The sequence below is a fragment of the Arvicanthis niloticus genome, chromosome 8, assembly GCF_011762505.2.
Source record: "Arvicanthis niloticus isolate mArvNil1 chromosome 8, mArvNil1.pat.X, whole genome shotgun sequence".
Taxonomy (NCBI): Eukaryota; Metazoa; Chordata; class Mammalia; order Rodentia; family Muridae; genus Arvicanthis; species Arvicanthis niloticus.
In genome coordinates, this window is record NC_047665.1 from 6548470 (window position 1) to 6562024 (window position 13555).

The following is a 13555-nucleotide window of genomic DNA, read 5'->3' on the forward strand; positions in this document are numbered from 1 at the left end:
TAAGGGTCCAGAAGTTTCTGGGGTTGGTTGTATTTATATTGGTGTTAGCATGAATATGGAGGCTAGTCTGTGCTTAAATGGCCTGGAGTCTCTCTCTTCTTAAGACACTAGATGCAAAGTGTATCAGTCAGCTTGGCTGTCAGGCAGAGAACTCGAAACTGAGCTATGTGTAAAGGACTGAGTTCCCCTCTCCTCGCCCAGGAGGTGGGGTGTTTGAGATCAAACAACTAACAATGGCTGGCTCATTCTGAAGCAGAAGAGCTGTTCACTTGGTCTTCCAAGCCTTGGGGTAGGTGTCTCTGGAGGTCCTCGGCTTAGAGATAGCTCTCCTGTGTCTCAACACATCGCCATCTCTACCTGGGTACTTCTGTGTCCGCATGTCCCTTCCTTATATGGACACCCAAAATACTGACTTCAGGCCCCAGCGAAGCTGGTTTCATCTGGCTGCCTCTCTGAAGCCCCCACTGTTACAAAGGTCCAGGTCTGAGACTCATTTGGACCTAGTTTGCATGTAGGATGGAGTAGGGCCCTGGTGGGAAGTGCATAGCTTCCAGAGGGTGACTAAGGTAAACTACAGATGGCAGTAGAGGGTCTACTCTTCTATGTTCTCTTCAGGGTGGGTAGGTCTAGAGGAATGGCTTTCCTGTATGAAGTACCAACTCAACCATGACCCCAATGGGTGCCCTTCAGTCTGTCTCAAGGAGGTCTCCCAGGTACACCTCCAGCTTTGGCTATTGTGCCCTGTAAGGAGCTGAGAGGAGAGGGGCTCTCCAGTCCAGAGGATTGCTTCTACCAATTTCCTTTGTTTTACACTTTCAAAAGCAGTTGGATTTTTTTCTAGGTGGCAGACAAATAATGCTATACTCTTACTAGCCCCCAAGAAGGTCATGCTTTCTAGCCTTGTTTGGTTTTTACCTATCATGCTGTGAAAGTTAAACTTGGCCCACTGTGTTCTGACTGCCTGGGTCCTCTATCCCCTCAGGGTTAGCATAGAAGGAACAGGTAGAGAGGCTACGTGACTGTTCTCTCATGGCACAGCAATCAACATCCACAGTTACAGCAGAGTTTAGCTCCTGTTTTGCACATACCGTAGGAAAGGTTTTCAGCCTCTGTTATTTGGTCCTAAGGTCAGGAGGGAGCTCCTGGTACCCTGTGATGCTGGAAGGATGCTCACATCCCCCTTGTAGAATCTTCAGTTCTCTTGCACTCCGTCCTCTACTGCCTCTTTCCTGAAGAGAAATCTCACACTGCTCTGTATACTTTGTTGTTGTTCAGCTCCACTGGGAGCTGAGAAAGGCGAGGCTGAATCTGCTGAGTTGGAGGAAGTCAACTCTAAGTCATCTCTTGGGCTGTTCATCTGTTTCTAGAGAGGACCAGAGGAAAGGCTCTGTGGCAACATTGTTTCCCCCTGGCTCTCATTTTCTTAGCAGGCCTGGACTAAGGGCACGGCATATCTGCCTTGTGATTATCTCTAAAGCCATACATTGAGCTGTCTAGCCAACTCTGGGCAGCCTGCTAGGCCTGGAACATAAAGCTTGAGAAAGGAAGATGAACACCAGCCTGGTGATCAAGTCCTGCTGGCTCCAGAGAGGTCACTCAGCAGGAAGTGTTTCTCCCTGAGAGTCACTTGGCCCCTCTGGGTAAGGCAGGCATGGAGACTGTTTCAGCCTCTCTGTTGCCTCTGCCCTGGCAACAATCTGGTGCAGGAAAAGGACTGTATTGTATCTGTGAGGCTTACTTCCAGGAGATGGGGTAGAGAAGAACCTCCAGGAGTCTTCTCTATGAGATGAGAACACCTCTGTTCTGTGGTGATTTGGGACTCCAATTCAGGGATTCCAACAGCCTCCACCACATGTTCCCTGAGGGCTCCCCACAGGTAAGCATCCTTACCTGGGAGAGCTGTGATTCTAGCTTGGTTATTACCTCTAGAAAAGACTACATTTTGTTTATATTTCATTATAAAATGCTTGATGCATAAAATTATGTGTATTATTTATAGAAGTTGTTAAGTCCAGGAGCAAGGTTTCTTAAATTTTTTTTAAAAGAAAGCTGAATTAAAATATAAAACAAACACCCATTTTTGTGATGCCTCTATATGCCCTACCCTGCTGCCTCCCCTAGGGATGTCACCCAAAATTGATGGCACTTGTCAAACACCTGATATGAGTTTTTACTATCTCTGTCTGTATATATGAATAGCCTGTTTTGAATTTTTAAAAGATTCAAATAAAATGGTAGGATTATAACCGTTTACATTTTTAAATCTATTTTTTATTTTCTGTGTGTAAGTAATTCACATAAGCCTACGTGAATTATTTTGCCTATATGCATGCATGTGTATCATGAGACTGCCTGGTGCTGTGGATGAGAGAGAGCTTTGAATGCTCTGGAACTAGAGTTCCAGAAGGTTGGGAACCACTCTGTGGGTGCTGGGAAGCAAACCCAGGTCCTCTAGAATGGCAGTGAGGACGCTTAACTGCAGAGCCACCTCACCTGCCCTACACCCGAAGCCTTTGGTGCTTCATTCACACGTTACGTATCTTCCAAAAGGATTAAAAAAAAAAAGTACCCTGGACTTGCATTTGCCTGGTGCAGACAGATATTGCTTTCTCAATGGCTCCTCTCTTGAATACAGAGAGGTCAGCTGTCATGGACATGTCAGGAGAACAAGGAGGGGCTGTTGCTACCCAAAGGAGCAGGCTGAGTAGCAAGAGGTCTTGTCTGGGGCTTCTGTTCAGGCAGGGCCATAGAGAAAACAGGTGGGTGGCTAGTCGGTGGCATGTGGAGAAGGCCGACTCTGTCAGCAGCCTGGGGCAAGCATGAGACTGAGAGGCAGGCGTAGAATGTGGAGCTCCAGGAGAGACAGAGGGTCCTCAGGATAGACATAGGTAGAATTCAGGGTAGGGTAAGCAGCTGAGATGGGGTACTAACCCCGGCGCCTTAACTTCTTTGTGTTGGCTGGCTGGGAAGCTCTCCGATAGGACAGGGGTTTGCGGTTTGCAGAACGCACATTGTTATAACCTTCTTTCTGCCTTTAGTTCGTATGTTCTAGTTCTTGAATACCAACAATGCGCCAGGCTCACTACGGGTCACCTCACATCAGATACAAGACAGGCAGTGAAGCTTTCCGTGCCATACTCTGTGGCCTAGAAGGAAGCCAGCTGGTGGTCTCTCCCCAACCCCACAGGCTTACAACAGCCCTGGTGAGCTTCAGTTCTGCCCCTCTGCCTTCTGAATCTCTGGCAGAAGAAACAGCTCTTCTGCGGCATGTGACGGCCGCAAAGCTTGATAGGAAATCCAGGTGAAATGCTAAAACTGGTGGCCCTTGAAGCATCTGCTGGGACCTGTGCCTTCACTATTGCTGTTGATCCGTCTTCCTGTCAGTTAGTCATGTGACAGTACTGGAACCAGGAGCGCAGGGAAGTCAGGTGCTGAGTCACGGGCATGAGCAACATGTAGATCCCCCCTCACAGAGGGCAGAGTTCGGCGAGGGAAAATATCTGAGTCTGTAAAGAGGCGGTTACATGTTAGTAGGCAAAGGCCTCATGATGAAGTCAGGTGATAAGTTAAACTTTACAAAATAGATGTATACATAAAAGAATATTTTTGCCTAAATAAGATTCAGAAAGCCTCTTTAAAAACTAGTTTGTAAACCTCCAATCTGAAACCGAGGGTCATTTTAGAGAGCCAACCCAGAGGAGGAGGAGGAGGAGGAAGGAGAGGAGGAGGAAGAAGAAGAAGAGGAGAAGGCAGTCGGCTGGCCATAATAGTCTCAGCTCCAGCTGCACACACTCTGTGTGTGTGACTTAGTTTCTGTGAGCTTCACCAAGCTAGAGTCACCCAGAAAGAGAGAATTTCAAGAGAGGAATTTCTCCCATCAGGTTGGCCTGTGGGCATGTCTACGGAGGATTTTCTCGATTAATGGTTTGCATAGGAGTGTCCTGTCCAGTTTGAATGGTACTACCTGTGGGCGAGTGGTGCTGGATTGTATAAAAAGGCAAGCCGAGCAAGCCACAAAGAGCAAGGCAGGAGGCAGCTTCTGGCACGGTCTCTGTGCTCTTCTTCCCTCCAGGTTTCTGCCTTTGCTTCCCTTTATGATGGACCTGTAAGCAGAATGAGCCTTCCCTCGCCAGGTTACTGGTTGTCAGTGTTTATCACAACAACAAAGATCAAACTAGGGCCCAGTGCTATTTGAAGTTGACACAGCTATCTGAGTTGACACAGTGACCTTTCGGCTTTCTGTCAGCTCATCCTGCCCGCAGGCACATCCCATACCCAGAGGTCTTTTGGCTCTGGCTGTAGATTTTCACACAGCCTGCCTCACCACATAGTCCTGTCCACACGGCTTTAGATGAACGCACTCTAATTTACTCCAAAGTCACGGCAAGTGATGTTTGAGACCCGGGCATGGCTTCCTTTTACAAAGTGCCTCTGACTCCTGGGAGCACACTGGTCACACGCTGGCCATTTCAGGAGCATGCACAAAGGGGAGCTTGGGCTGGAGAGGGAGCTTGCTCTCTGTTCTCTTGTTCTGCCACTGCCCTTGCATGGGTGACAGCAGGAGTTATACAAAGTGATCGCAGAACCTTTAGAGCCGGCTATAAAGCAGTTTGCCTGGGTTTGTAGTTAGTCTGGGGAACAGGACATCTCATTCTCTCACAGTGAGCCCATGTCCACCTGGACTCCAGAGAGTTGCTTTGTAAATGTTGGTGGTTTCTCAAAGGATGATTTGTGTTTTCTAAGGCAAGTACGGTATCTTCTCTTCCCCTTCTGTTAAATGAGTCCCAGCGGCGCCCGATAAGAGATGTGTGCTGAGGGGATACGTAGTCAGTTCTGCCTTTCTCTCCTTCCTTTGAACCTTCACCAGGTTCCCAGGCCCTAGGCCTTTGCTGGAGACTGATTATATGCAAGCCTTGATCCTAAGAATTTGACAGGCAGAAAAGGAGGAAACTCAGATAACACATCTGGGCCAAAGGCAAAGGTGCAGAATCAACCACACTCCATATAGGTTCGGTGCTCTGAACCCTCAGCCACGTGACAGAAACTATCTCAGGACCCTCAAGGGCTTGGCTCTGAAGTCAGAAATGCATTTGACTGAGTGCTAAGGTCTTTTATCAGTTGCTTAACCTCCAAGAGACTCAATTTCTTTTTCCATATTATACAAGTAATAAGAAAGCTGGCACCCACTGTGGTCTAGGACACCCGTAAATACCTACGCTATCTCCTATTTGTGTTTTGAGTCTGTTGAGACTTCAAGTTAAGAGACAGGAACTCAAAAGCTACCATTATTGCTGACAAAAATGACAGACGTTTGTAGCTTGTAGACTTCTGACATGGACTCCCAGACTTAGGTGGACATTCCCACTAGATCCCAGGCTAGTTATAGGAGGGCCCCAGCCACAAAAGCTCCAGAGATGGGGGAGGGGCACAAGCTTTCATTGTATATTGTTCCCAGAGGAAGGGGCAAACAGAACACCTCAGATGCACCATCCAGACTCTTTCCGAAAAAGAGGTGGTTGTGCTTTGCTCTGGTTTGAATATGGAATGTCCCTCGCAGGCTCACGTATAGAATGTCCTTCATAGTGGCTGAGGTGTTGAATGCGTTGAATGTTTGGTCTCCAGCTGATGATTCTATTCCAGGGAGTCTGGAGAAATGAAAGCTAGCTGAAGGAAGTAAGCCGTCTATGTCCTGTGTCCTGGCCCAGGCTCCCCTCTCTTTTGCTCTGCTTCCTGTCCACCAGGACATCAGCAATTCCCCCACACAGTGTCCGTCCTATCATTATGGACTGAAGCCATGAACAAAACAAATCTTTCTTCCCTTTAAGTTGTTTATGAGCAGCATCTGTCACAGTAATGAGAATGCAGGTTACTTAGAATGTTCTCGAGCACTTGCTCTGTGTGGGGGGATTCATTGGGAAGCCCTTGGAGCTTAGGTGGGAGGGCTTCACGGGTCACATAAAACTCCACACGCATTTGCTTTCAGATAATCATCATATTTTATAAATGGTGACAGTTGGGCCTGCTGTTAGTTTAAAATTTGCTTTCCAGTTCTTCTACTGTGTTTTGGGAGTTATTTGGAAAAATATGAAAGGTCAGCCCCAAGAGCGTTCTGAATACCAGACCACTAGCACAGCAGGCTTCTCCCTCCGCCCATCTTTGTTCCCTTAAAGCAAGGATACCAGCCACTCTGTGGGAAGCTGAGCATGCGTCTGGCCTCGCCGTGTTCTAATGGTCTATCCTGTCTCTCTCTTACAGTGCAAGTTGGAATTCCATGCTTGTTCTATGGGCAAAAGCCTCAGCTCCCTCTGTGATGGGCCCTGTCCGTGTCTGCCTGAGCCTGAGCCACCAAAGCCCAAGACAGAAAAGAGTGGTGAGTGGAAGAGGGTTCAGAGGTCAGGGTGGGCAAGGGATCAGGGGTCAGGGCCGCTTGCATGGTCAAGCCCGGCTCACTTGCTCAGAGCCAGGCTATGACAGAGCTGTTCAGCCTTTAAAGGGAATATAAACTCATTTGGCAAGCAAGCTCTCCAGCTTGGCCTGGGACTCAGAGCTGAATCACGTTCTACCATTAAAGAGAGAAAGAAGAGCAGAGAGGCTTTTAAAAGAAATCTGTTAGAGCAAGGTGTGTGCCAGCCTCCTGTAGATGGTAGTTTATCTCTGGCATGGGAGGGGCAGGTTTTCATGGCCTGCCCTTGTAAATTCTCCAGTTGTAAATTCTAGAATCCTTTGAATCTCTCAAGACTGAACATCACAGAAGCTGCAGAGATCCTGTGGCCGAGGAGAGCTTGCTCCCTCAAGCATTTCTTTATCAATACATTCCACTGGAGTCCAGTATAAAGCCAGGGGACAGATGAAAGTGGACAGCCCTGGGGACCACTGTTTCCAGTCCAGAGTCGAGAGGGCATGTTTTCTAACTGAAAAATAATATAGTCCCATTGGCCACTGCCTGCTTCTGAGATCCCAGTTTAAATTTGCCTTCAGTGGCCATGAGCATTCTTAGCTGTGACTGGCTGGTAACATAGAAAGCCCTGTATCCACATGCATGCCAGTGTATGTGTATGCGTGCATATATGCCAGTGTGTGTGTGTGTGTGTGTGTGTGTGTGTGTGTGTGAACTCATGTCTCCTAATACAAGCAAGAAGCTTCTCATGATTGAGGAATGAACAGAGCGAGAGACAGTATCATTTTTATTAGCAAAGGGGTTAGGGAAAGTGGATGAAGACTTCAAGTCCAAGTCTGGACAGTAACACTTTAGAAATGTTACAGGCTCTTTGGGAAGTGTAGCTCAGAAGAGCAATATAGATCAGGAAATACTGTGATCACAAGTAATCAACAAAGGTTACTATTTCCCAACAGCAGTCCATCACATTTGAGAACAATTTATTTATATGAAAACTTAGATCTGATGTACAGTACCTCTTTGTACTTTGACTGTGAGGTGTTGAAGTTGTCAGTATCAATGAGGTCAGCTGTGGAAGTCCAGGTCTTCAATATTATCAACAAAAGAACACAGAGGAAGTACACAAAGCCCAGCAATAAAAGTTAATTTTAGAAGTGAGAGTATGTCAGGAAGCAAAAGTGTATACTTTTCTGGGTAGTAGCATGGTGGCTTCATGGGCAAGGCCCACACTGAAGGTTAGGGTGTTCCTTCCCCGGGTTAGAGGATGCTTAAGGAGGATTGTCTCTAGGGAGGTGTGGCTTGTTTCCTCCTTTGATTCATAGCCTAAGATTCCGCTCAAATTATATCAGGCGAAATCATGCACAGCTGGGACCTGAAGTCAGCCATAGCATCCAGTGGGGGCAGTTTCCATTGGTTTGTCACTACTGGTGCTTGCATCCTGGTCATGTGATGGAAACTGTGTCTGCTCTGGAATTTTGTAGTTAGTAGTATTTTTGAAGATCTGGAAGACATCCCAGTGAACTAAGCCCCTCCTGTCTCTGCCTTGGATCCATTCTCTTTTACTACATAGTCTAGAAAATTCTACCTAAAATTTTCTGGAGTCTTATTAGGAAGTTGTGGTAGCCCATGTTACTCTAGATCCCATGCTATTCTGCATTCCATTCCTATCCTATTCTGTGCTTGTTGAGGTTTGGTCTTGTTTGCTATGTATTGTAATGCTAAATACTGGCCCCCAAAGTCTGGTCGACCCCCAGGGATAAGAGAATTCACACATAGACCCAAGTGATACTATGTAACCTTGTCCCCCAAGTTATCACTGAGTGCCCCACGTGGGACATGGCAAGTTATAATTTAGGGTTATTGATAGGGTAGATACCTGTCCAGCTCTAGTGCTGATTAAGACTTATTATAAATATAAAAGTTGTGTGTCTTTTATCTGGGAACTGAATGATCAAAGTGAGGTTAAATCCTCAGATTGAGATTAAATATTTTCTACAACACGTTATTCTGCATTCCATGCTATTCTGTATTCCATATTATTCTGCATTTCACGCTGTTCTAGATTCTACACTGTTCCATGCTTTTCTGCATCCCACACTATTCTAGATTCCACACTATTCTAGATCCCATGCTATTCTGCATTCCATGTTAGTCAGCATTTTATACTATTCTAGATTCTGTGGTATTCTGATATTCTATGCTAGTCTGCATTCCATGCTATTCTACATCCCATACTCTTCTAGGTTTCCTGTTTGTTTCTTTTCTTTGCTTCTCTATTCTGAGGGAAGGAAACTAAACCAAGAAGTCCTCTGTTGTTTTGCCTGTGGAATCCATGGATGAGGTGAAACCGTTGCTTCTCAAGGGCTACCAGATTCGTCAAGGTTTACACACTCCTTATATTGAAGTAACACAGCCCCATTTTCAGGCAGACCTTTTCATCTCTCCAGTGAAGAAACCCCGTGTTCTTTATAACGGTCTTCACGCCTGAAGACAGGCAGCTTTCTTAAGCATGACCTCCAGGTATGGCTGTGTCCTCAACTTAGGTAAATACTCACTGGTAAAAAGTAAAACATGTTCTTCATGAACCTATGCAAGTGTATCACCATTAAACACGAGATTAGGGGTTAAAGAATGCCACGCCTGCATGCTGGAAGGTTGGTGAGGACGAGGCTGTTGTCTGCCTGAGGATGAGATTTGGGAAAGCTTGTTAATGGTGAGGGACAGTTCAGAAAAGCACAAAGTTCATCTTAGCACAGCAGACAAGTGAACATTAAAAAAATCATATCAACAGTATCCCCAAACAACCAGCATCATGTACCCACATCAGTGCCTTGCAGATGACATGCCTGTTTCCCCTCAAAACTCTGCCCCTGGGCTGAAATGGCTCCTGAACAATATTTATTCAGTTCCAGAGGCCATCTGGAAATTGCCTAAGAAACATTACTTTGGAAGCCCCGCATGTTCCCGTTACTATCAGTAGCTCACACTTGGAGTAAGCTCTTCCTCTGGGACTCTGAGTCTGACCTTCTATGCTAACAATCCCATTTCTAAGCTCTGAATTAGGTCATGCTTAGATTTTCATCTAAGCATGGAGTGAAGCAGAAACCAGCTGCCAACAGCAAGACTGGGGACTGGGTGCTATGTTTGATTACTGCATCTAACATTGTCCTAATGGAGGGAGAGTACAGCCTCCTTCTCACATGGAATGATTAATGACTTAATATGGATTTAATTGGTGTTTTCTCAAAAGACAGCATCACAGATGGATGAGAAGAGCTTTGACAACCCCCTGGGGTCATTGCATTACAGCTATAGTAGCAATGCTTGACCCACATCTGATCAAGGGAAGGATTGTCTTCCCCTTGGACTGGTGGTTCTTTCGATGAAGCTCTCAGGGTGACTTGTAACAGGTGACATGAGCTGCACAGAGCTTGTGGCAGCTGGAATGAAGAGGAAGGATGATTGTCGGGGAGAGGTCAGAAGTGAAGGGCAGGTCCCAGGTCACAACTGAGCTTCAGGGAAGGGGCAGAGGAGAAAAGCTGAGCCCCAGCCACCTTCTGCTACCTGTCATGACACCTGTCAGAAGCAGTAGGCAGTAGATGTGGCATCTATAGGAAGTCCTTGCTTGTAATGACCTTATGGCTCTGGCCTGAGGCAGCAATGCTCTTGATCCTCACAGAAATAATGTTTTACAGTCTCACAGATACCAGTGCGTCCTAGATGTGGTAACGTTATCAAGGGGCATAGCTAATAGTCTGTTTTCAACACTATTCCTCTTTTGAACCTGTCATTGGCACTTCCGAATACAACTTGTCATTCTTTGGCATTAACCCATCTGGAATAGTTGGTGACCAATGTTTATTCCTGCCAGGCCTAGTGAGGGCTATCTGAGGTTACATCTATGACCGCCCAGCGCCATATTGGCTAATGTCATATGGAATCCTCTCTTCTCTGGCAGATGCATCTATACTTACTAGTTCTATGACCCTATTCAAGGGTACAGATTATATCAGGCAGTCCTTTGGTGGTGCTTGGGCATCACGGAGGCCATGATGAAGACCAGAGCCTCACGTCTCTCTATGAGCCTCATGTCTCTCTATGAGCCTCACGTCTCTCTATGAGCCTCACGTCTCTCTATGAGCCTCACGTCTCTCTATGAGCCTCACGTCTCTCTATGAGCCTCACGTCTCTCTATGAGCCTCACGTCTCTCTATGAGCCTCATGTCTCTCTATAAGCCTCATGTCTCTCTATGGAACTTCTCACATCCTTTCCCACCCTGTGCAGAGAATGTGTGCACAATTCCCGCCTCTTACTGGGAACAAACCACAAGTCTCTGTTTCTGTAGGGTCTCCCACAATCTCAGTCCCAGTATCAGGATTGCCTCTTCACCACCCAGGACACTAGATCCGAGGTGGGGAGTATGGGGTGAACTACATCGGCCTTGGGTATTCAGTCAACTCCTCCATTTCTTCTTCCCAGAGTCTCACTGCTTGGGGCCCTGAGAATGATCAGTATTGGGTGCAGGCGTGGAGAGTGGGAAGGCATGTCCGCTTGATCCCCATGTTTGTCCCAGTTTGGTGTTTTTGAGATAAGATGTATCTGGAAGCTTCTGTGTGTCCTTCAGCCCTTTTTTAAAGTTAACATGAAGCAGTTGGGTTTTTTGTTTTTTTACTTACCCTGGCACCTTTTGTTTGACGTGACCCCTGAAGCGCTGGTAGGGGACAAAGTCATCCTTTGATACCTCTGAGTACTTCTTATTGCATTTCTCAATTAGCTTATGACCAGGGGCAAGTTACCCTCTGATCTCATAAAACCAGGCCAGCCTCAAAATTACAGACTAACGATCGTTCAACAAAACAACAACAGAAACCGGATGAAAGAATAATGTTTAAATAAGAGAATCTGAGAGGCCAGGTGTATAGCACAGGGGTAGAGCTCCTGCTGGGTCTGTGTCAGCCCAGAGTTTAATCTCAAGCATAAAGACAAAAAGAGGGGGAAGGTTCTGGAAATCCTTTAAGCCTAAGTTTAGTGTCTGGAATTTGCCAAGACTAATGACTAATGAGTGCCTTCTTAGCTGGAGTGTCCCGTCTTAGCTGCAGGGTGTTGCATCTGCCCTTTCTTCAGTACTCAGCAAAGGTGTAGGGAAGTCTTTAGTGCTAGGCACATGAGTCTTCACAGTGGAGAAAATCTAAAGAGATGGTAGCAGTCTCTAAACCATGGCTCTAGGTGCACCTAGAGCTAACACCCTCTGCCCCCAGCCTGAGCTGGCCAGCCTTGCTGTGGGCATTGTCCATCCAGGGAGTTTTGGTGCACACCTGGGTGAGGGGGAAGACTCTATGTAACCGTGGAGCTCCTGGTCAGGAAAAGTTTGTTACTGCTGTCATGCCTGCATCTGCAAGCATCCATGTTTTGTGAAGCAGAGGCTCCACCTACCTGCACATCTACAATAGGTAAAGGTGATGAGTGATCCATGCATGTGTTTATGAATGTGTGTGAGCATGTGAGCACACGGGTGCACATGCACTTGAGTGTACATGTGTGTAGAGGCCAGAGGTTGACTTCAGGCGTCTCCCTTAATTGCTCCCCTGTCATATATTTTGAGACATGGTCTCTCACTGACTGTGAAGCTCAGAGCCAGCTGCATTGGTTGGCCAGCAAGCCCTTAGGATCTATCTGTTTCTACTCTGTTTCGCAGTGCTGGGGTTCCAGATGCACACCAAAGCACTAGCTTTTCTGTGGGTATTGGGGATCTGAACTCGGGTCCTCAAGCTTTGTACAGCAAGTGTTACCCAGTGAACCATCACCCTAGTCCCCAGAGGTCTTTATTCAGTCCCCATATATCAGAGAAAACCCTGGAGGCTCCCTGAGAGAAGGACTTATCTAGACTTAGATTACTTATCTAAGTCACCTACTTGGTGACTGGACCTCAGGTCTGTTTATAGTTGGGTCACAGTTAACTCTCCTCAGCCTGGATGAGGTAAACGCTCTGCATGCTGGGAGTCTCCCTTGGGTCTGAAGTCATCCACTGAATCCCACAATGTCAACCACAAGACAGAAAATGTCCTTGTACTCTTAGAACCAGTAGGATTTGAATGGCACCTTACAGCAGTGACCTCCTCTGCCGTCTCTGTAGCAGATGAAGAGATCAGGGCTGTTCACTGAGAGAAGCTCTGCCTCCTTCTGGAAGCCTGAGAAGTGCTGGGGAAGACTAGAGGGTACTCACTGTGGGCCTGTCATGAGCTGGAGAAGGGGTGCGGGGGCGGGCGTGCTGGGCTCCGGGAGGAGAACTGCAGCTTTTGGCAGCTGGGCTTGCTAAGGGGGAAATAACAACTTCCCTCCAGCTGAGCTATTTCAAACAGTAGAAAAAAATCATCCACAGCGATTTTCTTTTCTCAAAAGGTGTTTTCCACCTGAGAGAGATTCTGAGGGGGAAAGAGTCCTGGGTTGACAGACGGTTGTCTAATTCCACTGCTTATCACAAGTGGATTCCAGGAAATGTGTTTAAATGGGAACAGGAGACGGTGGAGAGAGTCGAGTTCTGCTTAGCTCTGATGTCTCAATGGAAAATTCCTTAAACAAACAAGCAAACAAACAAAACCCCTACTGCCTAGGTTCCTAGAGCATTAGGTCACAACCCTTTGGGGTTCAAACCCTTTTCCAGGGGTTGCCTAAGACCATCGGAAAACAGAGGCCTTTTCTTCACAATTTATAATAATACCAAAATTATAGTTATGGAGTAGCAACAAAATATTTTGTAATTGGGGCTCACCACAATGTGAGAAAACGTATTAAAGGGCCACAGCATTAGGAAGGTGGAGAACCACTGACCTAGAAGCGTGGAGATTGTCTCTGCACCCTGGAGAGATTGCACCCTGGCAAGAATGCTTGCCTTCAATGCCTATAGTGTAAGAGAGTGAAGGCCCCAGGCTCACAAGTTTGTGATTTAAAAGCAGTTTACAGTAACCTTTTCCTATCCATTCAGCTCACAATTCTTATTGTTCTGTCCCCAGAAATTAAATGTACAAGGCAACAGTCAAGTTTCAGGAACCAGCTATTCTAAATGTCATGATTTTTAAAAAAAAATAATAATAATAAAAAAGTAAGAGAAAACCTTGAGAATTAGATTGGCAATTGCTTAAAGAATTTAAATTTCCTAA

General features: G+C 46.4%; 1 protein-coding gene across 4 annotated transcripts in view; it reads left to right on the forward strand.

Moving 5' to 3' along the window:
- Positions 1-13555, forward strand: part of Spock1 (SPARC (osteonectin), cwcv and kazal like domains proteoglycan 1) — a 475872-nt gene that overhangs the window by 387386 nt on the left and 74931 nt on the right. For all 4 annotated transcript variants that reach the window (XM_034510535.2, XM_076938921.1, XM_076938923.1 and 1 more), the window contains one exon: positions 6256-6370. In XM_034510535.2, coding sequence (XP_034366426.1) covers positions 6256-6370 — 115 coding nt within the window. The remainder of the gene's footprint in view (positions 1-6255; positions 6371-13555) is intronic.